The sequence below is a fragment of the Saimiri boliviensis genome, chromosome 3 (assembly GCF_048565385.1).
Source record: "Saimiri boliviensis isolate mSaiBol1 chromosome 3, mSaiBol1.pri, whole genome shotgun sequence".
NCBI classification, from domain to species: domain Eukaryota; kingdom Metazoa; phylum Chordata; class Mammalia; order Primates; family Cebidae; genus Saimiri; species Saimiri boliviensis.
In genome coordinates this window covers 70004254-70031997 of record NC_133451.1, presented here as the reverse complement: position 1 = coordinate 70031997, position 27744 = coordinate 70004254, and the positions used below count along the sequence as shown (strand labels likewise).

The 27744-nt window shown below is 41.1% G+C and overlaps 1 protein-coding gene across 7 annotated transcripts in view; it reads right to left on the bottom strand.

Annotated features, from left to right (window-relative positions):
• Positions 1-27744, bottom strand: part of SHROOM3 (shroom family member 3) — a 379671-nt gene that overhangs the window by 49795 nt on the left and 302132 nt on the right. For 6 of the 7 annotated variants that reach the window (XM_074396298.1, XM_074396300.1, XM_074396299.1 and 3 more), the window contains one exon: positions 18141-18272. In XM_074396298.1, the coding sequence (XP_074252399.1) occupies positions 18141-18272 (132 nt within the window). The other variant, XM_074396302.1, reaches the window with a different exon arrangement.

The window sequence follows — 27744 nt, the reverse complement described above, 5'->3', positions numbered from 1 at the left end:
CTAATGTTTTTTGTATTTTTTTGGTAGAGACAGGGTTTCACCATGTCAGCCAGGCTGGTCTTGAACTCCTACCCTCAAGTGATCCACCTGCCTTGGCCTTCTAAAGTTGAATCAACCTTTTTCTCAGCACAGGTAAGCAGGGATCCTGACAGTTAATGGCTCAGCATCTTAGTAGTTGAGCATTCTTGCTGCTAGTCTTTCTCTAATTTTGGACACCAAAGTCCCCAGAAACTAGGCTCTTGCATCTTACAAGTTCCTTGAAGGTAGGCTGCCTCACTGACTTGGATTCCTCATTTATCATCTTGTTCCATCCAGTCATTAGAAATCCTTCCTAGTGCTCTAAACCCTTCAGGGGCTGGCCCAAATCACACAGTCACTAAGTCTGGGAGTAAGGGTTTAAACCCAGTTACATATGACTTCAGGTACTCAACAAATGCCACTGCTTAATCATATAGCAAAAGCCCAGTCTTGATTAAAAATAAAGTCTCTTTTGCATGAGATACCAAGAGGCATTTCATGCATGTATCATTTTAGACCCCAATGGGCCCAAAATACATTAGGAGAAAGAAGAGAAGAACAGACGGTCATCTTCCTACTGCTCATTCCCATTACCCAGTGAAGGGAGTTGGCAGAATCCCTCACAGTAGTAGAAATTAGCCTGGGACTAGGTGTTGGCCTTGAGAAGCCAATGGACACCAATGAACTGTGACCTCAGACCAGCACCATGTGACACTAAGAGTGGCTCTTCAGTGGCTTCATCACCCAACAGTATCTGTCCATGCCTCTAAAAACATTGATGCCGAGTGGGCCGGGCGCGGTGGCTCACACCTGTAATCCCAGCACTTTGGGAGGCCGAGGTGGGTGGATCACGAGGTCAAGAGATCGAGACCATCCTGGTCAACATGGTGAAACCCTGTCTCTACTAGAAATACAAAAAATTAGCTGGGCATGGTGGCGCGTGCCTGTAATCCCAGTTACTCAGGAGGCTGAAGCAGGAGAATTGCCTGAACCCAGGACGCGGAGGTTGCGGTGAGCCGAGATCGCGCCATTGCACTCCAGCTTGGATAACAAGACCGATACTCCGTCTCAAAAAAAAAAAAACATTGATGCCAAGAAGCTTTTCCCACTTAAGAGAAATAGAAAGTGATAAATTCCACAGGCTCCACAGAAAAAAGGATGCTTTTTCCTGTCAAGGAGATGAGGTGGTGAGACAATGTTCACTGATAACTTCAAGGGTTCCAGAGAAGCCCTCTAGTTTGCTTCTGCCTATTAGCCAAGCTACTTGGGAGGCTGAGGCAGGAGGCTCAATTTTTTTTTTATTTATTAGCTGGGTGTGGTGGCATCCACCTGTAATCCCTGTTACTCAGAGGCTGAAGCAGGAGACTGTGCAACACTGCACTCCAGCCTCCAGAGAGATGTCTCTTCATTATCATTATTATTATTATTATTTTAGATGGAGGGGATGGAAGAGGAGAGAGGGAAGAGGAAATGAGAAGGATGCTGATGGCTCACTCTGGGGCATGCATAAGTGCCTGTGGGCTTCCCGTGGAGAGGGACTAGAGGACTGAGGGCTGGGCTGCATATAGAAATTTACAAGTCACAAAACACAGGGCCTTGGAGTTACTTGAGGAGAATGAATAGGCAGACAAAGGAAATAATTTAAAGATGAGTTTCTGAGAACGATCAAAATTTAAGGGAGAGGGAGCCTGGGAAAAAAAGCCCAAGAGGAGCTTCCAGAGAAGAAGGAGGAAAGCTAGTTAAGTATGGGCGTCTCACAGATTTCTAGTGGGGAGAGTAAGGAGGAGGAGGAAACTGTAAACCACTGTGATGCTATAAACAGGTTAGTGTGAGGAGGCAGATGCATGGCCACTGGACTTGGCAACCAACCAGCATGTCCTTGCAATGGCATGACTTGGGGTTAAAGGTGAACGAGGGGTAAGGTAGAGGCGGTGCAGGCAGATGATTCCTTCAAAAACTTGTTTCTAAAGAAGAGAAGAAGGTGGTGGCTAGAAGACTGGAGGGAGTGAGGGAGTGAAAAGGTTAGTTCTTGCTGTTTTTGTTTTAAACAATGAGAAGTTTAAGCAAGTATCTATAAGGCAGAGAGTGTGCACATGCCCATCTGAAGATACAGGACACAGGAGGATGACTCTTTAAAGACTCAGGAGGAGGTAGAAAGGGATGGGATTCAAGCGCTCAGGCGAAGGGATGAGCTTATGGAAGAGGAAAGCCAGTGCCATTGAGATGGAAGAAAGGCGGATGCCGGCAAATGTGAAAGCAAGTAGGTAGCATGAAAGCTGAGGGGACCTCGCACCCAATTTCCTCATTTTCATGATGAAGCCTCACCTGGAAGAGGGAGAAGTGAGGGAGGTGATAACACGGGGTCGGGCTCCCAGGATACGGTACAAGAGGACTAGAAGAGTTGAAACTCATATTTAAAAATATTTAATTACCCTTATCTCATCACTATACATTATTTATATTGAAACATCATTATGTACCCCATAAATATGAACAATTCTGTGTCCATTTAAGAAAAGTTAGGCCGGGCGCGGTGGCTCAAGCCTGTAGTCCCAGCACTTTGGGAGGCCGAGGCGGGTGGATCACAAGGTCAAGAGATCGAGACCATCCTGGTCAACATGGTGAAACCCTGTCTCTACTAAAAATAAAAAAAATAGCTGGGCATGGTGGCGTGTGCCTGTAATCCCAGCTACTCAGGAGGCTGAGGCAGGAGAATCGCCTGAACCCTGGAGGCGGAGGTTGCGGTGAGCCGAGATCGCGCCATTGCACTCCAGCCTGGGTAACAAGAGTGAAACTCCGTCTCAAAAAAAAAAAAAAAAAAGAAAAGTTAAAAACTAAACGAATTTTAAAGAGATATTTGAAAGAAATAATGACTAAGATATTGTCTCTGCCTTTAAGGAGCTTACATTCTGCAGGAAAGACCAAATGAAATAATTCCTATAGTATAGATAAAATAAGTGCCTTAGAAAGTAGGCCCAATACTTGCAATACCAAGACAGCAAACTCAACTTGGGGAGCTTTTTCTTTGGAGGAGGTTGGAGAGGTAACTATTTATTTTCCCTGGGTAGAGTATCAGTTTTCATCACAGTTCTAATAGCTTAAGAACAAGATGATTGGGGCGGGGGAAGCAAATCGGACGGCCCTGAAAGAAACAAAAACACGAAACAAACAAACAAAAAAACACTTTCTCTTAGATGCAGAACATACGTTGGGAAGAGGGCGTCAGAGATAAATCTTTGCTTTGTAAGATTCTTCCGTACCATGCAGATAGGAGTTAAGTCATGAAATAAGGGAAGAACTGAAAAGGATGACCAAAAATAGCCCACCAGTGTGTATCAGTACAACCTGAATGAAGGCCAGTTTGGCAACATCTAGCACATGATTTTTAAAATAACATATCCATCAAAAGATTGGAAGACAACCTAAATGCTCATTAGCAGCAGACTAGGTAACTCAGTGTGGTACATCCATATAATGGCTCTTAAAAAGGATGAAGTAGCTCTATACATACTGATATGGAAATATCTCCAAATATATTGTTACACTAGTAAGACACAGAATTACATGTACCGTCTGCTACAGTATGTAGGGGAAAACATAATCACATATATGTATATTAATGTAAAGAGTATTTTGGAAGGACACTTAAGAAACCAGACACAATGACTGCCTCTGGGGAGGAAAATTTATTTTCACTGTGTTTCATTTTGTAACTTTCCAAATTTTATACTATGTGCATGTATTACCTATTGAAAAGCAAAGTATTTTTAAAATAATCTCTCATTCTCTCATTTTGAAAATATAATTCACTATAGCTTGAGATAACCAAAAAAAGTTTTTTTAAAAAACAAGTTTAACAGCTATTTACTGACTTTTTCAATGATGCAAAACATTTAATAAGCATTCCTAAAGAGCACAGCATGCTAATTTTACATTTTGGATCACTTTGATCTTTAAGTTCATAAAGAAATATTTTCCTAAAGTTACATCATATCAGTAAGTCGGAAGATGGTTTAATTTTAAAATTTAGCAAACTAAGTTTTGTGTGTGGGTGTAATTCAAACAAAGCCCTTTTGTTGCATTCCTAACCACAAACAAGGAAGTTGAACTGTGTGGGATGGGTAGGCTGATGAAACTGGAATTTGCAAGTGACTTGATGACCTTCTTAGATGATTTTGCCCCAACACAGAGAGATTCCGGAATGCAAAACAAGTTTCTGAGAAATCTGCAGTAAGTTCAGTATTTTAAAGCAGTATTCACTGATCACCTACTATGTGCCTTTGACCTTGCTAAATTATAGTTGGAGCTCTGCAAGGTCATGGGAGGCCTTCAAGAGTTTTTTATTGGGGAGGCTCAGATGCAAGAAAAACTATTAAACAAAGTCACAGTCACAGCATCATTCATTCGCTCAAAAAATATTTGAGTGCCTACTGAGTGCCAACTACCATTCCAGGCACTTGACAAGTATTTTCTCACTTAGCCTTTATATAATCTTTATGATACAGGACTATTAATGAGGAAAGTGAGGTAAATACAGAATAAACAATGTGTTTACTATCACAAAGGTAGTGAGCAGCACAGCTGATTCTGAACTATCAAACCCAGGCATCTGTCTCCAGAGCCCATGCTCTTAATTTGCAAGTAACGAGCACTATGCAATGAAGTGGAACAGGCAGAGTAGGGAGACAGGCAGTAAGCAAGTAAGCAAATAAAACAAGATATTCTCATATACTTATAGGGGTTCTGAAGGAAATAAAACTGGGTAATGTGAGAATGTGATGGAAAGTCCCTGTTTAAGTCAGAGACAGCCTCTATGAGCAAGTAGCATTCAAACCAAGACCTAAATAAGAAATAGTCAACCATGCAAAGAGCTGGGGGAAGAATATTTAGCTCCAAAGGAAAAAATGAATGCAAAATCCTTGAGGGGAGGAATGAGTTTGGGGTTTTCAAAGAATACAACAGAGCATAGCCAGAGCCTTGTGAGTGAAGAGCAGATGGTTTAAAATTCAGATCATATTGGGGCACCAAGGCTGCAAAGGCATTTTGCATATAAGCACCGAAAGCTCACATGAATGGGGTCCGAAGTCAGCCAGAAAGCTTAGTCGTACAGTGGGACTTCAGATGACCTTGAAGAAGGATTGGTATGCTTTGGACAGACGAAGAAAGTGACAACTATAGATTGGAAAATAAGAAATCTAAGAACCAGAGTTAACTTTTTTGTTGATGCTGTTCTCTGACAGTTACGACAGACGTTGCATGGGCTCTTCTGGGTGCACTGTTATGAAACTCTGCCAGTTACCAACTGGACATGAGTCAAATGTGTAAGAATACAAAATATACTCAGACTACCAGTACCATAAAATAAAAGTTACCATATTTCTTAAATCCCTTACAACCCATCAACCTGTCCACCCATTATTGTTTAGTGCACAATACTGTAAGACAAAGTCCATCATAACAAGGTTCTAATCGAACACCCCCGTGCTCCCCCCAAAAGAAACAAAATACACCAATATATTCTGAAAATTGGTCTATTAAATTAACATTTCAAAGATTTGAATGGTAGCTCCTTATCATATTGAACACTATGCTTAGCTGGGATAAAGCATTTTTTTTTTAACTTTTAGGTTTGGGGTACATGTGCAGGTTTGTTGTATACGTAAACTTGTGACATGGGGTGGGGGGTGTTATATAGATTTTTTTCATCACCCAGGTACTAAGCCTAGTATCCAACAGTTATTTTTTTCTGGTCCTCTCCCTCCTCCCACCCTTCACCCTCAAGGAGGCCCCGGTGTGAGTTGTTCCCTTCTATATGTCCATGTATTCTCACCATTTAGCTCCCACTTATAAGAACAAGCAGTATTTGGTTTTCTGTTACTGTGTTAGTTTGCTAAAAAATAACGTCCTCCAGCTCCATCCATGTTCCTGAAAAAGACATGATCTCATTTTTTTTCATGGCTGCATAGTATTCTGTGGTGTACAGCTGCCACATCCAATCTGTCATTGATGGCTTTTAGGATGATTCCATGCCTTTGCTATTGTGAATAGTAGTAAAGCATTGTTTTTAAAGCTTCTTTTTACATGCCACTGCTGTTTTTCCCTGGTTTTCGTCATCTATTTTTAAATTTATGAAATCTTTTTTTGAGACAGGGTCTCACTCTGTCACCCAAGCTGGAGTGCAGTGGCATGATCATCGCTTACTGCAGCCTTGAACTCCTGGGTTCAAACAGTCCTCCCACCTCAGCCTCCTGAGTAGCCAGGACTATAGCATGTACCCTCATGCCTAGCTTATGAAACATCTTAAACATATATAAATGTATCTGGGTTAATATAAATAACCATATATGCATCATCAAAATGTATAAAATTTATAAAGTCTTCATATTTTCCCCACATTTACATCTGATATTCCTCCTCCACTACCCCCATTTCTCTTGCCCCTACAAGCTAAACACTGTAGTTAATTTCTTAAGTATCCTTTCCAGTGTTCTGCTATGCGAATACAGGCAAACATGAACATATACTCTTATTTCATTCCTTGCCCAAAAGGAACTTCATGTCATGTTCTATCCCTTGCTTTTTGTACGCAACAATACATACTCAGCTGGGCATGGTGGCTCATGCCTGTAGCCCCAGCTACTTGAATGTCTGAGGTGGTAGGACTGCTTGAGCCCAGGAGTTTTGAGATCAGCCTAAGCAAAACTGAGACCCCCTTCTAAAAAAAAAAAACAAACCCAAACACATTGAAGATCATTCTATATCAGTATTTACAGAGCTTCCTCATACCTTTATTTCCTTTTAGCAACCTAGTATTCCACTGCATGCATATATCATATTTGTTTAACCAGACCCCTTTTGTAGACACTTTTGATGTTTAGTCTTTTGCTATTACAAATAATGCTACAACGAATAACCATGTCCATATGATGTTTTCTATGCATGTTGGAATGTCTGCAGAAATTCTTAGAAGTGGAATTGCTGGCTCAAAGGGCAAATGAACTTGCAATTTTGATTATTACTGCTAAATTACTCCCTTTCACATTTTAAAGAGGAAACAAACTCAATATGAACAATTAAATGTCACTGTAGAAATAATTTGGGGAGAAATTATATCTTCTTTAGTAAAGAATAATAGATGATGCATATTTGAAAAATATGCCTTTTTAGGCATTTCCTGTTTATAGAAAAATGATAGGCCCCAAATACTAATGACAAAAATATACAGCAATGGAAAACTGGGACCAAGTCAAACAACACTGAGCTGCACTCATAACATTGTTTCATTCATAGATCCAGATGGTGTTGAGATGTTTATAATATGTTCACAGGACACAAAAAAGCCCTCAAGAAGTTTTAAAAGAGTTGAAGCAAACAAAAGATTTTCAAAACATGAAAAAACGTGGCCATTGTCCTTCAACAACACTTCATTAGCAAAGACACTATTTTTGAGAAACTCCTTAACCCTCGACAGCATCCCTAACCCCTTGTTTCCTATAACTACTTCCAGGCTCCTCAAGGCTATATCCTGCGGACCTTTTGGGTTAAAAAAAAAACCTAAAAAACACTTTCCCAAGGCTTTTCATAATTGCCTCATTAATATCTGTGTCTTTAAAAAGTGGTTCAGTAGGCAGAAAGGTATGCATTAGGTAATAACATTTCAGCCACACACAGTCCCTTCTGGAAAGAAAAGTTCTTTTTAAATGCCACATCCTGATCTTTATGTCCTGGGGACTTTAGGCTTTGACAACTGAATCACAAGTAAATATGAAGTCTGCTGACATGCAGACATAAGACTGTAACACCAAAACTGGCATAAAAGATACAGCCTGTTTTCTTGTATCATACTTTACCCCATTCCTGTCCCAATATCTTCTTCACTACTAGTTATCTCCTCCCCATCCTCCATTCCAAAACAATTTTTGAAGATTAAATTTTATTGATTACTAAATAAAAACACTACTATAAAAGAGAGGGACTAGCAATGGGGGTGGGTGCTTGTCATATAATCGCCGGGGGTAATAAATTGAAATGTTCTTTTCCCCAGTATTCCCCTACATGTCAACATTTGCATAAAAATCAAGCAGAGTTTGATGCAAACATTGTAATATCTATCATGTGTAGCAGCATTAGTCTTTGCCTTTTATTAACTTACAAACTCAATTACAAAACAATAGCACAGCATAAATAATTTCTGTTTCTCAAGTCTCATTTGGAATCAGGCATTTTATTTGGTGGAGGAAGGAAGGATAGTTTCTACCAATTTCTTCAGATATCAGACATTATGATTTTAGAATTTTCTTCCATACGATTTCTCTTTGCCATATTGCTAAAATTTAGGAGAAATCACTTCCATGGTGGTATGTTATTTTGTACAGACGGGCACATGCAAACACCCTCAAGACTGTCATGGATCTCAGAGAGGCTCAGATAGCTGCAGAGAGCTAGAAATATTGTGTGTGCCCCTGAATTACTATTGCTTTTTACGGAGAGGATGTCTGGGGGCTTTCCAGAGGACTCCTGCTGGCAGACAAATGAGGAGCAGGTCAGCAGGGTGCAGTAAAAGGTATAGAGCTTCTCCCCTCTATCCAGCAGATGGTGAGGCTGAGCACTGGAAGAAGGCTATCCCTACAGCAGGAAATCTTCCTCCACAACGAGAACCCAAACAAGATTGCCCTTTGAGAGTTTAAAGGAGTCCAGATACCAACCAACATATTTCAAAATTAAGCTAATTAATTTTCATACAATGCCAGAGAACAAATTAAATTGCACTTGTCAAAACAAATGAAGAAAGGGTTTTGTTTTTTGCATTTGTGTGTGAGGAAGAGGTCTTGCTTTTTGGTGGGGATTTCTTCAAAACACCACTCCATCAAACAAAAACAAATCCCTCCCAAACCTCTAACACCAAACAAACGGAATTCTCTTTTGGAGTAAGTCTGGTGCCTTGTGTTATGTTTTTCATCTCTCTGTTTCACTATTTTCCTCTTCCTTTAAAGGAAAAGGCCACAAGTAATAAAGTCAGTAAGAAGACAAAGGAAAGGGCAGAAGGCATTAATGTTGGTTAAAAATGTTAAATGCTGGTCAAAAGAATCTATATTTTTTCAATCATACTGGAAAAGAAACTTCATTAAAATAAAGTTTCCAAATATTACTGGAACCTAAATAAAACAAATAGTGAAGGTTTTACGGCAGAGCAGCTGAAAATGTAAAAAGACTTTAACACTTGCTCCAGCTCAATTCCTACCTACCAGTATTTCCACAATAGATTTTACAACAGACAAGGGTTTAACTACCACTGCTCACACACTGCCACTTGGGGAGGGTACAAGTCACTTTCAGATGAAAGAATGCCAAATAAAACTAGAAAAACCAGCCCTGTAATCACTCTCTCTATATATGAGCAAATTTTATAATATAAGCAGCTCATACTGTCTTTTTTACCTTTTACATGGTGCAATAATAAAATGAATGCCTATAATAATAACATTAATACTCAAGTCAGCTAGGGAGCTAGAACATTACCATGACTGTTGAATCCACCTGTTTTTTTCCCATGTCCTATTTTAAGTAAAGGCATCTTTAGAAGCAAGTGCTGGCATTTAGTATAATTCTGGAGGAAAATTTCAAATCAAGATTACATATGAATAAAAGCTGAATTTGAATTATAAGAGAAAATATAAAGAAGTATTTAAATCTTCAGTTGTGATGGAGTTACATAACGGGCAACTGGCAATCTCAATCAATACTCTTTTCATATATGACTATAATCTCAAAGTTGAATGAGAACACTGTACCTGTTCTTTGCAATTCAGAATATATGCATAGGTTTCGTATGTCTTTTTTTAAAAAATAGACTTTTTTTTTTTTTTTAGCAGTTTTAGGTTCACATGAAAGCTGAAAGGAAGGTACAGAGATTTCCCATACCCCCGCCCCACACATGCATGCTGCACACGGCCGAGGAAAGACTCTCTGTGCTTGAGGAGATCTCAGTAAAAACCTCCAAAACTGAAAGGCAACGAGAAAAAAAGACCAAGAAAGTTCCAGAACAGAATATCCAGGAACTGAGAGACAACTACAAAAGGTGTAACATACATGTAATAGGAATACCAGAATGAAAACAGAGAAAGGAAGAAAAGAAATTCTTGAAACAATAATGACTGAGAATCTCCCCAAATTCATGTCAGACACCAAACTACAGATCCAGGAAGCTCCAGAACACCAAGCAAGATGAATAACAGAAAAACTACACCTAGATATGTCAGTTTCAAACTACAGAAAACCAAAGATAAAGCCAAAAAGCCTGAAAGAAGCCAGATGGGGAAAACACCTCACCTATAAGGGAGCAAAGATGAGAATTACATCTGACTTCTCAGAAAGCATATAAGCAAGAAGAGAGTGGAGCAAAAGACTGAAAAGTGTTGACAGGAAAAAAGAAAACCATCAACATAGATTCTGGATCCTGTGAAATTATTCTTCAAAAGTAAAAGAAATAAAGACTTTCTCAGGTAAACAAAAATTGAGGGAATTTGCTGCCAACAGACTTGCCTTGCAAGAAATATTAAAAGTTGTTTAGAGAAAAGGAAAACGATACAGATCAGAAACTCAGATCCACGTAAAAAAAGGAAGCGCATCAGAGAAGCAATAAGTGAAGGTCAAATAAGATAAAAACTTCCCTTTATACAAATGTTGGCAGTGAGAACAGAGAACTTGGCTGTTAGTACACAGGCACATAACCATTCCCATAAGAAACAGCAGTGGTTACTCCAAAATTCCCCAGGGAAATGAGGAAGCAAAGGCACGAAGCACACAGCACAAAGCATTTGTTAACCTGAATGGGATAAAAAGCCAGTCCAGATATACACATCATTAAACATAGGGTGACTGTATTTATACATAGGAGAGACAATGAGACTTACTGGTCAGAAATATTAATAGTACACCAAATCATGTGAGACACTCAGATAATGAGAATGTTCATAACAATTTAGAGAAACAGGCTTAAACTTAACAGGCGGTTGATTATTTTTCTTTATAAACAGATACAGCACAACATCAAAAAGACAGACTGTTAAAGGCTCATCAGTGGAGGATCCTGCAATGAACGATTCTGAATCGCATTCTAACATATTAGTGAACATACCTCGTGGCAAATAGAAACATCCCAGATAGCAACCCTCTGGCCAATTGGATGTCATATTCAGGCATGGAATAAAAAGCCATGCTGCCCTGCTACTGCTCTTTCCACTCCTCCCAGCATGGTAAAAGCCTCCCAATAACTACATGTACCTCCAGCTGGACGGCCTGAACCGCCTTGAACTTGCCCAGCTCAGTGCAAGTGGGAGGGACTCTCCATGCCAGTCCCCTCTGTAAACTGGCCAATTGAAATGCAATTCCTGCTCTATAAGAGGGAATAAGAGAAAGTGACCTATAATGACTCCCTGAGAAGAGCTGGCATCTTGGACAATAGCCTATAGCTTAAAAATGCCGGAATTCTCTTTTGTGGGCAAGAGGGGGAGGGAAGCAAGGAAAATTATCTGATGATAGAATGCATCAAACTGAAATCAGGAAGTCTCCTTAAATGATCTTCTCTGCTAAACACATGCCCTCCTCCGCAAGTAAAAATGCCACTCTCTTATAAAAGTACTAATTGCTTTAAGCCTCCCATAGTTAGGGAGTCGACTGAAACTATAACAACATCTTACTGCATCTTTCTAAGGTGTACTGTCCTGAGAACACTAAGTCAGCAGCACAGGGACAGAACTCACTGCCAAGGGACGGCGCCAGCAGAACTAACCTTGGTGTTCAATTGAGAATGAACTAGAGAAGTCAGAGTCTGAGCTTCTATTGTCCATTCATCGTGATTTACTTTACGAAGCACACAGTACGGTGATCTGAGATCCCCATATAAGGGTAAATGCTTAATAATTACATCAGACTACTTTTATAATGACTTGTGGGAGAAGGTAAGGAAGGAATGAGAAGTTCATGGAGAAAAGCATTGGTCTGGAAAATCTTCAATTTCAAGCTAGAACACAAAGTCTTGCTTACTTACCAACTCATTGAGCTACCCTAGCCCAAGGCTTGATTGATTTTACAGAGAAGTTTCTGCCAAGGTAAGTTAGAGCATAAGATTTCCTATCAACAGGTAAGAGAGAATCCAGGGATCTAAGTAGGAAAGGAAGGGTGGGATGGGAGCCATGAGAATATTAAGCCCTGGGCCACTAAAAGTGTCTCTCTCTGTTAACTTGGTTGTTTGGCTGGCTTCTGTATGTACCTTGGGAAAATGAGCTTCTGCCTTTTCTTCTTTCTTTTGTCTTAAAGGTAAGTGAGAAAATCCTTCCTGGCTATTTTCTCCACAATGAAGGAGCTATTAATATACATACACCTGTTACTCACTGGACTTGGAACTAGCTCATGAGATGACCCCAGCACTTTCCAATTCCAAAATCAGTACAGGTCCCTGTGACATGTCACAAATTAGAACTGCTCAATGCCCACCACCAACCTCCCACTTCAACATTCCTAAGACTCCTAAGAAGATGGTAGCACATCACAGTCTGTCGTCTTATGTGTAAGGACAACACATCACTACCTCATCCTTTCCCACATTTCCAAACAGGACTTAGACCACAGCCAGCTCAAAAGAGCTCTCAATGTCCAAAACTAGCTCCATTGGAGCAACAAAATAAATAACAGTAGTACTGAATTATAACCCACAGGATAAAATAAATATTAAAGAGTTCTTACTGACATGAATGAATAATTGAGTAAGTAGAGGAGAAGAACAGCCTTTATTTTTTTTTAAGAATTCTGATTAATAAGCATAGAAAAAATGAAAGAAATAGAATCAAATTTAGAACATTACAATAATAGTTGTCACAGGCAACACTGACAGATTCCGAGATCAGTGAAGAAAGTTTAGGAGAACGAGGACATTTGCATAGCCTGAAAATTATCTTTCCACGGTTACTTATCAATTACTAAGGGACAAATAGTAACTTTAAAGTGGAAAAACCTGGCCGACTTCACCATAACCAAGTAATCAAGGTTAACATCATGAGTAATGAAACATATTGACATCATGTAACCCTGATATGAGACAGTAAGAAGAAAAAAAGTCACTCCTGTGGTATTGTCAAAAGCCATAACCTCAATGTAACCATGAGAAAACATCAGATACACCCAAATAGTAAGAATTCTACAAAATAACTGGCCAGTGCCCTTCAAAAATGTTAAGGTTATAGAAGCCAAGGAAAGACTGAGGAGCTATCGCGATCAGAGAAGACTAAGGGAACACAGTATGGGATCCCAGAACAAAACACAACATTAGTGGGAAAAAATGGTGAGATCTGAGTAAAGTTTATAGTTTATATAAGGTTAAGTCTGTAGCTAATAGTATCACACCAGTGCTGATTTCTTAGTTTTGATATTTGTACTATGGTTATAAAGGGTGTTAACATTGAAGAATGCTGGGTGACAGGTACAGGAAATCTCTGTACTGTTTTTACAACTTTTCTGTGAGTCTACAATGATTTCAAAACAAAAAGTAAAAAGCAAAACAAACAGGATGTAGGATCTAAGTGTAACTGAATGAGAACGACTCCGCGATTTCCTAGGTTAGTCCCATATCAGTAACACGAGCTGCAGAGAGACTTCTGGGGAACAGGAAAATTAGGAGGTACAGTAACACAGGCCTTACAATTTACAGTCATGTGCCACATAATGACATTTCAGCCAACAATGGAGTGCACATTATAAAGGTAGTTCCATAAGATTGTAATGGAGCTGAAAAATTCCTCTGGCCTAGTCATAGCCATCACTCACGTGGTTTTGAAGGTGGTATAAACAAACCTACTGCACTGCCAGTCATCTAAAAGTACAGTACATACAATCATGTACATAATACTTTATCATAAAATGTGTATTACTGGCTTATGTCTTTACTATATTATACTTTTAATCATTATTTTAGTCTGTATTCCCACTTATTAAAAAAAGAAGTTAGCGGCCGGGTGCAGTGGCTCACACCTGTAATCAAAGCACTCTGGGAGGCCGAGGCGCACAGATCATGAGGTCAGGAGTTCAAGACCAGACAGGCCAATATGGTGTAACCCTGTCTCCACTAAAAATATAAAAATTGGCCAGGCATGATGGTGTGCACCTATAGTCGCAGCTACTTGGGAGGCTGGGGCAGGAGAATCCCTTGAACCTGGGAGGCAGAGGTTGCAGTGAGCCGAGATCACGTCACTGCACTCCAGCCTGGGCGACAGAGCAAGACCGTCTCAAAAAAAAAAGATTAACTGTGAAATAGCTTCAGGCAGGTTCTGCAGGAGGTGTTCCTAAAAAAGGTAGTGATATCCCAGGAGAGTTCAGCTCCATGCACTGCCCCTGAAGATCTTTCAGAGGGATAAGACACTGAGGCAAAAGACAGTGGCACTGGTGATCCTGCTCTGTTAGGCATAGGCTAGTGTGTGTTTTTGTGTCTCAGGTTTTAACACAAATGTTTAACAGTTAAAAAAAAACTCAATGAAAAAAAGCTTTTAGAGTAAGGACATAAAAAAAGAAAATATTTGCATAGCCATTTAATGTATTTGTGTTTTAAGCTAAGTGTCAATACAAAAGAGTCAAATATTTTTTAAAATTTAAAAGTTTATGAAGTAAAAATATGACAGTAAGCTAATGTTAGTTACTGAAGAAAAACATTTTAAATAAATTGAGAATAGCCTCGGCGTACAGTAAAGCAGCGCACTAGTAATGGCCTTCACGTTCACTCACCACTTACTCGCTGACTTGCCCAGAAAAACTGCCAGTCCTGCAGGCTCTCTTCATGGTGAGTGCCCTATGTAGGTGTATGTTATCTTTTATACGGTATTTTTGTCTATGTTTAGACACGCAAATCCTTACCATTGTGTTATAATTGCCCAGGGAATTCAGCATAGCAACATGCTGTTCAGGTTCACAGTCTAGGAGCTCCACTACAGTCTAGGCTATACCAAATGGGCCAGGTGTGTAGGTCACACCATCTAGGTTTCTGTAGGAACACTCCAGTACAGGCATCCCCAAACTATGGCCCGCGGGCCGCATGCGGCCCCCTGAGGCCATTTATCCGGCCCCCCGCCGCACTTCAGGAAGGGGCACCTCTTTCATTGGTGGTCAGTGAGAGGAGCACAGTATGTGGCGGCCCTCCAACGGTCTGAGGCACAGTGAACTGGCCCCCTGTGTAAAAAGTTTGGGGACGCCTGCTCTAGTATGTTCAGCAACAGTAAAAAAGCCGAATGACACATTTCGTAGAATATATCCCTGTCATTAGCAATACATGACTGTATTTGTGGAGATATGATACATACATGTAAAATTCTTAATGTATGAAGAGTAAAAATTCCAGCCAAGAGCAAGAGTGATGTCTGCACCATCTAGCTCATGACTTTTTATAAAGGAAATTGCTTCTCACTTATGTTCTCCATACAGACATAGTGCCATCGGTATGAAAACAACCCCAGCTTGTTATCAAGATGATTTATTTATGATTAGGATACCAAGTAGATGTGTATTTGTTTGTTTCATTCAACTTTCAAGGATTGCTTTTTTTTTTTTTTTTTTTTTTTTTTGAGACGGAGTTTTGCTCTTGTTACCCAGGCTGGAGTGCAATGGCGCGATATCAGCTCACCGCAACCTCCGCCTCCTGGGCTCAGGCAATTCTCCTGCCTCAGCCTCCTGAGTAGCTGGGATTACAGGCACACACCACCATGCCCAGCTAACTTTTTGTATTTTTCAGTAGAGACGGGGTTTCACCATGTTGACCAGGATGGTCTCGATCTCTTGACCTTGTGATCCACCCGCCTCGGCCTCCCAAAGTGCTGGGATTACAGGCTTGAGCCACCGTGCCCGGCAAGGATTGCTTTATAAAATATTTTAATTGTTTCTAGCTCGAACCCAGGTCTATGTGATTCTAGTGCTGACGTTCTTAACTCCCAGTCAGTTTCTGAGATTCCTGCCTTCCCTGTCCTGACTAATGGCCCTACAGATATCCTCGAGTGCCTCGTACCAGAAACTCGGCAGTCACTCTTTAGTTTTTCTCTCCCTTATCCCACCCTCATCTGCTATTTATTCTGCCTCCCTAAATTTATCCCAAATCTGTGTCATCTCTTTTCCCACCACCATTGATTTCGTTCTGGTCTTGCTCATTTTCCTTCCAGACTGGAGCAGAAACTCCCTAACTACTACTTTCTGGCCTTGAGGACTTTGGTATTGATATTAGATTAGCCTGCTGGCCTCCATGGACACCTCCTTGTTAAAGAGAAAATTTTGATTCTCTACATTTTAAAGATTCTAGGAGGCTAAAGGAAACAGTGATAGCCTTGGAACTTCTGCTTTTTAGATTTGTCCCTGGGAGCAACCTTGCTGGCTGGATCTCTTGAGCCAAAGGTATTGACAAATCTCACCCTATTCCTGGCCTGACTCTCAGACACTAGCCAGTTGGCCTCCCTATACCTTTAGAATTTCAAACTTCTTTTAAATCTTTTTTTTTTTTCCAAATGAAATCTAACAAAGAACCTTAATGTAAACATCCTAATATAAGTGTTTTTTTGTCATATAAAATTAAGAAATTATTTTATGTACATTTGTATATATCCATGAAGATGGATAATCCAAATATGCAAATCTGGATTTGCGTAAATCCAAATTATAATGTTTGTTTGTTTGAAGCTCTGTCTCCCAGGCTACAGCGCAGTGACTTAATCATGGCTCACTGTAGCCTCGACCTCCCGGGTTCAAGCGATCCTTCCACCTCAGCCTCCAGAGTAGTTGTGACCACATTTGTGTGCCACTATGCCCAGCTAATTTTTATTTTTGTAGGGACAGGATTTTGCCATGTTGTCCAGGCTGGTCTTGAATTTCTGAGCTTAGAGGCATGAGCCACTGAGCTCAGCCTACTTATTTTTAATGCAAGTTGACATGTCTATATAGTTGACATGTCTATATGAATGAACTTCCCAAACTAAAATTGGGATAATTGGTTACTATAACATTTGCTGCACTCATGACATAGTAGGCATAGCCCTAAGTGCTTAACGAGGATCAGCTCTTTCAGTCCTTTCAGCATCCCTAGAAGGCAGATCAGTGAACTTATTTTACAGTTGGAAGTAGAGAGGGCTTCTATAATATACCTGAGGGTCTATAGTAAGTGACAGAATGTAGGCTTGAATTTTAGGTAGTCTGACTGCACAAACCCCTGATACAGGGATACTTACTCCCTGATACAGGGATACTTACTCCCTGTATCATACTGTCTGTCATGAGATCACACAGACTTCTGTGATAATGATGAGAGTGATCAAGATAATGATATCCACAACAGCATTATACCACCACCTAACATCTAATTTTTTGTTCTGAGTGGGCTCTGTGCCGAGTGCTTTAAACACTGTATCTTGTTGAATCCTATAGCTGTCCTATGAAGCAGGCACTGTTGTGCTGATGCTGAGGTAATAAAGTGTAGTGGGTGAATTTGAATACACTGCCTCCTAGCTGAATGCTATTCTACAAGTGCAGACGTCACAGGGCACTGGTGTGAGAATTTAATGAGATAGCCCATGCAAAGCTAGGACACCTAGCACATGGGAAGCACTCAGGTTTATTCACTCTCAAAATCTGACCCACATGGGTAATCTTTGTTAGGCTTATATTGTACTCTTGGGACATTGCTCAGAGAAGTTTTAAATGCAGATCAGTTCATTTAAATTTGTCTTGCTGTACAAGCTGGCACACAGATTGTTTCCAAAGTGTAAAACATCAGCATATCACTTTTAATGTTTTAAACTGTACTTTAAAAAATAATTATAAACGTGTTTTTGAAATGATATCAAACTATTTGTGGGATCCTGGGATGACCTCCCAGGAACTTTACAGTTCTTTAGAACCTTGTGTGGAAACTGCCATTAATAAGATCAACATCCTTCTAAACTCTGAGCTTCTATCTCACCTCCTTGTTCTGTCTCCTGTCTTGTTCTCAACAACCTGTATTCTGACCACCCTTGCCCCCAACTCCTCTCCCAGCAGCTCAGTGGCTGTTCTGACCAAGTTCTTTTTCTGAACTGCTCAGCACCGACCTCCATGCCTCTTACCTGTGCTTCAGCCGAAGTTTAACCCCTCCTGACCACGCTGCTTTCCTGTGCTGGGGGCCAGAGGTGAGGTGTTCCGAGCTGAGGAAGTTAGAGTCACCAGTATCTGCATGGCCTGGGTCTGCACACACATCTCTGTCAAAAATAGAAAAATAAGAAGCTGAGCATGATGGTGTTCATGGACAGAAGCACAAATGAATCCTAACAAACAAACAAACAAAAACACATGAAAATGAACCCTGGAGCCGGAGCAAAGCAGCACAGCTAAGTGCAGAGTTCTAAGCCTGCACCTAACAAGTTCTCTGCCCTACGAAGGTGAATCCACTACCGAGCGTCATCTTCCTTTTTTATCTATGTTCCTGTGAGGCTATAAAGCATATTTCCCAATCTCAGAAAACCCAGATTTTCTAAGCAAAAATGAAGAAAGTTATATTAACTGTTATGAAGACAAACTCCCCTATAATTTGGTTTTGGTAACAAGGGAAAAACTAGATTGACGGAAACAAACTGTCAAACGAGATGGTTTGAAACCAAGCCTCTGCCACCTTGCTTATCAAGTTCACTTTAAGGAGCGTGATCTCCAAGTGTAACAGCCCTTGCTCTCTGTTCAGTGGGTGGCAGCTCAGAAGCACATGCCAAGTCTTGAGCTTGAGCTATTTCAGATTGTTTAGATTCCACTGCACTGGGAGGCAAGCCTTTTGTGTGTCCATTTAAATCCACCCTCCCACACCCAGTCCCTAACACCATTCCCATAACTCTCTTCCTCCATACTCCCAGGGAGTCAGAGAAATATTTTAAGCTCTACACGGCCAATGTGTTCTGCATGGGAACGGGCACATTTCTTCTCCTTAGGACAGTGCCAGGTCATGAATTTCTAAGCACTCTGACAGTACTCTCCATGTCTCATCAGTCTGTCTGTCCCCTGCATCCGGCTTTGAAGTCCTGTCATCATTTCAGTTTGTGGGGTACCAGTGGTTTATTTTCAATTTCTGTCTTCAAGGATTTTTCTAAGCCGCTGAGATCCAACTGGTGGGCCCACAAACAGGAATCTGGAGAAGGTAGAAACAAGGCCGTGCCTCCTCTGCACAGGCCCTGGCTGAGAGTGGATGGGATTACTGAACAGCTGTTAAGAATAAGCCCTGTCCATCTGGCCTTCTATTTCCTGGAACATAGAATGGAAGTGAAAAAGCTTTCTCTCCTAAATCCTATGGCAAATGAAAGGATTTCTTTCTATTCTACAGCATGGGTGAGATAGCCAGGAGGCCAACAGGGAGTTTCTATTTCGAAGTTCAAGTTTTCATGTTTACCTTAGTTATATCTAAGCACCACCACCTCCTTCTGTACATTACTCTTCTCACCGAATTTTGGACTCTAGGCTTTGGAAGTATTCAATACAATGCTGACTTGGAGTTTGAAAATTGGTTGAGGTTATGTCAAAAGTGAATTGAATACACTGGGCAGGTAAATTCTGAGTCTCAGGCTCCTCATCCATTGTAAAGTGAAACCAAGAGGCAGTGTACCATGGTTAGGAGCATGGCTCTGGAGTCTGAATCCTGGCTCTATGCGCTAAGCAGCTCTGTGACTTTGTCTTCTCTGTGCCTCAGTTATGCCATCTATAAAATGGGAGCATAGAAATAATCAGTGACTAGAGAATAGAATCGAAAATATCTCACCATCCAATACCTGACTCTGAAGATTATATGAGTGTAAACAGCACATTCCAAGATGAGCCATTAGTACAACCTGGGGAGAGACTTTTTCTTTCCAGGTCCCCTCTAAATCCTATCTTTGTTTGTTGGGGGAAAACAATCAAGACCAGGCCTGAACTTTCATTAAATCTTTGTAATATTTAATAATGTCCTCATTTTTTGGGTAAACCAAAATTTTTGCCTTTTTTTTTTTTTTTTTTTTTGCACAATGGCTTGGGCACCAGAGACTGAACTCTTCTCTCTTTTCTTTCCACTTCTCCTTTCTGGGAGATCCCTAGAGACAGAGGTATAGGAGTGGTGGTTGTCACAGTGAAGGGCTGGCAGGAAAAGCAGGCAGACCAGAAAGAGGAACAGAAAATCATTCCACTGATTTAAGCATTTTCAATGCATGATTCCTTTCTACCCTAGAAAAGCAGAGACCGGCACCCCAGGACTGCCCCCAAAACCATGTTGCCCTTCTACTTGTCACCCTCTAGAGGATCAGCTGAAGTTAGCAATTGGGTGTGAGAATCTTAAAACCCGTTTTGATTGTTGTTCATTGCAAGGGGCAAAGATTAGCTCCTCCTAACCTTTGCCCTCCTGCCCTGCATGGGTTAGCTCTGGACACCAGAAAGAGCCTGGGCACCTGAGTGGGCTGTCTGGATGCACCACACAAACTAGAAATCAGGCTGAAGAGAGTGCTAGAATCACCAGCACAGCAAACACACCTCTCCTCCCTTCAACTCTTTCTGAAATAACTTAAGACAGCAAACACACAATTTACAAACTCACATATTCAAAGCAAAAACCCATAGTGAACCTAGGAGGAAAATAGTCCTGGCATGAGTGTTGGGAAGCCTGTCATCCCAGAGGCCAGGGCCCTGGAATTGTTTTTTTTTTTTTTTTTTTTTGCCCTTCCCTCCTCCCTTACCTGTATATCGAACACCTTACATTGAATTCATGCTGTCTCCAGAATGCACATTTTCTTACCCACCTCAGGTTACTACATTAACTGCCTCAAAACAGACTGCAGTAGACAAAGTCTGCAATGTGCTTTGACCTCATCAGGAAATGGTGTCCCACTGGTGCTCCAATGGTCATACATGCCTCAGGTAGATTATTCCAAGTCTTTCTTACCAAAAAAAAAAAAAAAGGTGTGCTTTCGTATGTGCCAGATATTATTCCCATAACTTAAGGAGCAAATGATGAGGGTTAAGTTCCATTTTACAGATTTGACAACCTGAAATAAAGAGAAGTTATGTAAATTTGCTCAAACCACATATGGAATCATATTCCCTTGGGACTCTCAACCACTCATTCTCCTTCCTTTCAGTGTAGCAGGTTTCAAAAATGTTTGATTTATGCCACAGATTTTGTAGGCTTTAGAATTACTAACCCAGCTTTGGTAGGGAATGGTGATAGCAGACCCATTAACTAAACATACTACCAAATGAGCTCACTTTTACTTAAAAGACACTAAAAAATACAATGTTTCACTTAAGGATAACCGATGATACATTGCTAAAGCCTGGGAATTAATGAATCCAGTTCAAGTGAAAAATACTGGGATAAACTATACACTCTCCAGGCCTACTGGGCTACTTCCAGATCCCTAAAAGTACTATCCTCTCCTGCCTTATCTGTCCTCATCCTTCAGGTTTCAGTTTTGACATCATTTCTTCAGAGGAACTGTGGGAGTCGGGGTAAGGGAGCCCCTTGTGTGCTCGCAGTGCACATCAAAGTGCACTTCATACCGGCTGCTAGCTGCCTGCTTGCTGGTCCCTCTCTTCCCCGGGTCAACAAAGATAAACCAGCTCAGCTTAGTACCTGGCACAGAGAGTTGCTCAATAAATATTTGTTGAATGAATAAAGTACAGATGACCCTTGAACAACACGAGTTTGAACTACGCAGGTCCTCTTACACGCAGATTTTTTTTTTTTCAAACAAGTGTATCTACCTCACCTGTCTTCCCTTCCATGGAGACAGCAAGACCAAGACATCCTCTTACTCCTCCTCTGCCTACTTAACATGAAGACAATGAGAATGAAGACCTTTGTGATGATTCACTTTTGATTAATTAGTAAATGTATTTTATCTTCCTTATTATTTTCTTGGTATAATAACATTCTTTTCTTTAGCATATTTTGTTGAAAGAATGGAGTACCTAATGCATATAACATACAAAATATGTTAATCAAGTATTTATGTTCTTAGCAAGGCTTCCAGTCAACAAGAGACTATTGGTAGGTTTTAGGGGAGTCAAGAGTTGTAAACGGATTTTTGACTCTAGAGGTCAGCATCCCAACCCCCCTGTGTTGTTCAAGGGTGGACTGTACTGCTAAATGTTCAACAGACCTGCAGCCTTTCTTCCCTATCTCCTTTTAACGCACAACTTGTTGGCAAAACTAACAAGGCATTTCTTGGAGCTGTTTTATGTTTATGTTTCTTGCTGTTCTCCGGTATCCATATCTCATTATTACCACCATGAGTGATGAGCTAGGAATCAAAGGTGACCTGAGAAAGTTTAGCAGAGGCTAAAAACTATATAGTGTAGTATATTGACTTTCTTCTTCCAGACAGTTAACCAGGAAAGCCAGGCCAGCCACCCACGTATTTCTACTTCCCATGATGAGGACATTCATATTTGCTCTGTCTGCCACCCAATATTCATAACTCCAGAATATATACTAACTGCTTTATTATTTGCTTTTTGTTTGTTTCCTTTTGGTTTTGAGACAAGGTCATGCTCTGTCACCCAGGCTGGAGTGCAGTGGCACAATCTTGGCTTACTGCAGCCTTGACCTCCCAGGCTCAAGTGATCATCCCACCTCAGCCTCCCAAGTATCCGGGATCACAGGCATACACCACTATGTCAGGCTAATTTTTAATTTTTTTAATTTTTTTTTGATAGAGATGGAGTCTCTCTACATGAACTGGTCTTAATAACTCCTGAGTTCAAGCAATCCACGCACCTTGGCTACCTAAAGTGTTGAGATTACAGGCATGAGTCACCATGCCCGACCTATTTGGTATTTTAATAGTGTCCATTAACTGCTTGCTTAACTGAGTTTCAGCCAATGAAAGAAGAAAGGGTTCCAGATCATTCCATTCCTTGGGGCTCTCTTGAACAATGTACAAACTAGGGAAGGCTGGGGAAACTGGAGTAAAAGACATGAGGAGCTGAGCCAGCAGGCATGGTCTCTCCAGGTCCCTTTGCTTCCTGGTTTCTATTGAGTTTGCATTTTCCTATTTTAACCTTAAAGGGGAGGGTTGGAGGAATCACGTCTCCTTGGCATAGGCTGTTACAACCTTAGGGAAGTGCTCAGTTTTGTCTGTCAGAATCAGTCATTTCCTCCTTTTTTGTTATGTTTCATCCAGGAGGGAAAGCTTCCTTGCTGGCCTCTCCCTTCCACGTCTGTCCCCTTTAATCTAGTGTCTACCCAGCAGCCAGTACCACCTTTCAAAAAATGCAAATGGATGATGTCATTCCCTGGTGAAATCCTGTAGCTTCTCTATGCATTTTGGATAAAATCCAGGTTCCCCTACTTGGCCTGCGAGGCTTCAGGTGACACGGCTCCTGCCCCTCCTTCAACCTTTCCCCTCACTGCATCCTGTCCTCACTGGCCTTCCTTCGGTCCCCCAAACTTGCCAAGCTCTTTGCTTTTTGCACATGCTGTTCTCTAAGCCTGGAATATTCTTCCCAATTCATTACTTGGCTGACCACGCTTTAGCTTCTGCTCCCAACTGGAACATCACCTCCTCAGAGACGGCCTTATCTAATGCAAATACTCTTTCCTGGCACCAGATCTTTCCCTTTACTGCACTTATCACCACATGAAATTGTTCACTTGCGCACTATCTGCCTCATCGTTAAGGCATAAGCTCAGCCAGGTCAGAGTCCACATCTGGCTTTTCCTCAGCCTTGTGTTTTAAAACTTATACACCCAAGGCCTAGCACAGTGAGTGGCTCATGGTAGGCACACAATGCATATTTGCTGAATAAATCATAGGAAACTATAAAGGAAATAATTGTAATGCACCCAAAACAAAGTTCTATGTCCTTAAACCCTTAAGGATATTAAACTGTTCATAATATCCATTTTGGGAAATGTGGGATCTTCTCTTCTACTTACTTTCTAGATCAGGCTTTCAGTTGATTTCTTCCTGAAAATATAATCTGGCCCTAACTTTTGATCCACCTCGTTTGTGGCAGGCTGTCTCAGGACAGGACCAGTGTTGGGAGATTGTGGCCGAGCCCCTTCGACAAGCAGCTGGCACGGCTCAGCACAATGTTGTTGCCTTATGTTTGGAGGCAATCAGAATGCTTCTTGTGATTAAGTAGACAGGATGCATTTATACAGGGCTAAGTTTGTCCTCACAATTTTTTGGAGAAATTCCTTTTGATTTATGCTGGGTGTGCACACTCATTTGCGTGGTAATTTATCTTATTATAAGCCATGTTCCTGGTTTTCGTGTTTCTTTTTCTTCTACTCTGTGTCCTTCATGCATGAAGTTAGCCTTACTATAGCATCTCTATCCTGTCATCCTCCTTCTCCTGGGTTCTCAGGTGTCTAATGTCATAGTTGTAGGTTTCTCAGCACTTTTTCTCTTGAGTCTTCAGGAGGCTGAAAAGGCCATAGATTAGAGGCTTTTTCAGTGTCTAAAGATTTTAAGAAGTGATGCCGTCAGGTAAAAATTTCCGTTCTTAGCCAAACAGATGTGCTCTTCATTTTCTGAAGACTGACCATTGATCAGCCGTTTCACAGACATTTTCAATGAATTGTCCTTTCTTTTAAAGGTCCCCTTGTTCCTGTTACTGACCTTTTGTAACTTACACATTTAAGTCTTAACCTTTTGGGTCCTGTCCTTTCATTACTCACCTTTTTTGCATTTTAAGTTATTATTTACCATCTAGGAAGCTCCCTCTGCATGCCCTCAGGCCTGTATCCTATCTAGTGTTTCCTTCATCATAGTCAGGCCACTCATTTGTACTTAAAGCCTCCTCCTGTCTTTCTGCTCACCCACCCTGGTCGGCAGCTTGGTTTATTACAGGAGGGCCATTCATAAGCCTTCAGCCCTGAAGAGATGCACTTTTTATGTCTCAGATCTCTGTCCACTTGCACCTCCTGCTCTGGCGGCTGCTTTTTTCCACTTGATTTCCCCCTGAAACTTGCCAAACAAATCCAGGTGTGCAATATATCCCAATAACATTCAGCATATCTGACAGTGAAACTGTAAGCTTAACCATCTCTAGATCTTAGCCAATGACCTCCATGTCAACCCGGCAGAAAGATGAGGAAAAGGGTGATGGGGGAAAAGCCAAATGACCTACCAAATCTTTTAACCTACCTAATAAATACTAATCTGCTTCAGTTTACTGCTGACATCAGACCCTCTACCCACTAAGCCCTCTGACACAGCTAGTAGCCCAGAACAAGTGCATAAGAAAACCGAGGGGTCTCACAAGGGCTTTAGGGTTGAACAGATGATATCTTCATGGAACTGGTATGCCCCTAGCTACAAGCCCTCAGAGCCTAGATCTCAAGAAAACTGTGACAAGCAGCAGGCTGCATAATGTATGTGGACGATGTGGATTCTGGAGCCAGCTGCTTGCGATCCTATTCTGGCTCTGTCACCTAGGAAGGTGTCGGACTTTGAGCAGGTCACTCAACCTCTTGTGCCTGTTTCCTTCTTTATAAAATAAGAATACTAATAGCACCTTCATCAAAGGGTAGATGTGAGGCTTGAATGAATGAGTATGTGTAAAGCAATCAGAACAGTGCCTGGCAGTAAATATTAAATTTTTACCCATAGAACTAAAACTTACGTTTACTGGGCACATGGTATGTGCCAGATATTGTGCTTTAAAAACAGTATTTCAATTAATCTTCTTATCATTTGAGGCAATAATCATCCTTATTTTACAGAAAAAAAGAAAAATTAAATTAAAAAGTAGAAAGAGCTATGGCTAAAGGCCTTGCCCTTTCCACTACCTACCCCATTAGATTCCTTTTAGAATCACTGGGCTTTGTATACTTCGATAGGCATCAACCACATATCAAACCATGTATGCCTGTCATTTTTTCATATCACTCTTGTTATTCATATGAGATAAAATACATGCATAAAAACAAAACACCAGCAAGTATTCCAAAATGTTACTACTGGGTGACAGATTTATGAGTACTTTTTCCTCTCTTTTTTCCTACGTCTTGCAAATTTTTTACAATTAAAGTTTATTATTTTAATTATCAGAAAAAAACTAAAATTAGCCTCGTTTTTTAAATAGAATGAGTCTAAGAGTCTAAATTTTCTACATTTTTAAAGGAAAATCTTCTCTAGGAAATGGAAGTGCCTATCCTGAGAGTATATCTGGGCAGTAGAAAGACTTCACATGAGTGGGTGAAGGGGATTACTTTGTGAGCTCATAACTGCTGAAAATACTCAGTGGAGAAAAAAGCAGGATTTCTGTGAAACTAGTATCAGTAGAGAGAGATAAATATCTCCTGAAAAAATTCAGTCTAGGCCTTTCTTTCTCTATCTATCATCAGCCTATAGTAACAGACTAGTGTTCCCAGAGAACCATGCAAATCTCTGTGGCGAACCATTATTCCTTACTTTAATACCAGATTATAGCTTATAAAGCACTTTCTCAAACGTTATTTCATTTGGCTCGCAATAATACTAAAAGGTAAGTAAAGCAAGTATTATCTATCCCCATTTAACAGATGCAGAGGCAGCCTCATAGAGGGGCAGTTATTCACTCAAGGTCAGGACTTACAAGTTATACAACTGGCACAGGAGGATCCTATACTCTAATTCTTTTTTTTTTTTTTTTTTGAGACGGAGTTTCGCTCTCGTTACCCAGGCTGGAGTGCAATGGCACGATCTCGGCTCACCGCAACCTCCGCCTCCCGGGTTCAGGCAATTCTCCTGCCTCAGCCTCCTGAGTAGCTGGGATTACAGGCACGCGCCACCATGCCCAGCTAATTTTTTGTATTTTTAGTAGAGACAGGGTTTCACCATGTTGACCAGGATGGTCTCGATCTCTTGACCTCGTGATCCACCCGCCTCGGGCTCCCAAAGTGCTGGGATTACAGGCTTCAGCCACTGTGCCCGGCCTCTAATTCTTTATTTTTATTTTTATTTTTATTTTTATTTTAGACAAAGTCTTGCTCTGTCGCCAGGCGCCAGGCTGGAGTGCAGTGGCACGATCTCGGCTCACTGCAACCTCCGCCTCCCAGGTTCAAGCAATTCTCCTGCCTCAGCCTCCCGAGTAGCTGGGACTACAGGCGCATGCCACCATGCCCAGCTAATTTTTGTATTTTTAGTAGAGACGGGGTTTCATTATGTTGGCCGGGATGGTCTCGATTCTCTTGATGTATGCCCGCCTCGGCCTCCCAAAGTGTTGGGATTACAGGTGTGAGCCACCGTGCCCGGCCCCCATACTTTAATTCTTATGCTCTCTTGTTCCATACTGCCTTTGGATTCTGTAATGCTAAAAGCCCATTGACACAGCAGCAAACATTTAATATCAAAAGCTTCTTTAAAGGAAAGCGTCAGAAGAAGAAAGCAGAGTTACTGAAATTCAGTTGGGAACCCCTCTCTCTGAAATCCAACTGCCCCTAGATCTAGAGAAATGATTAAGTCCCCACCCCTGACACTCAGACAGCATTCCTGCCCCTACAAGAACTTCCTAGCACTGGTAACACTGCTGAAGTGAGGCAGGACATATTAAGATAGATATTTCAAGGCCAGGCACAGTAGCTCACGCCTATAATCCCAGCACTTTGGGAGACCAAGGCAGGCAGATCACCTGAGGTCAGGAGTTCGAGACCAGCCTGGCCAACATGGTGAAACACCATCTCTATTAAAAAATGCAAAAACTAGCTGGGTGTTGTGGCTCACACCTGTAATC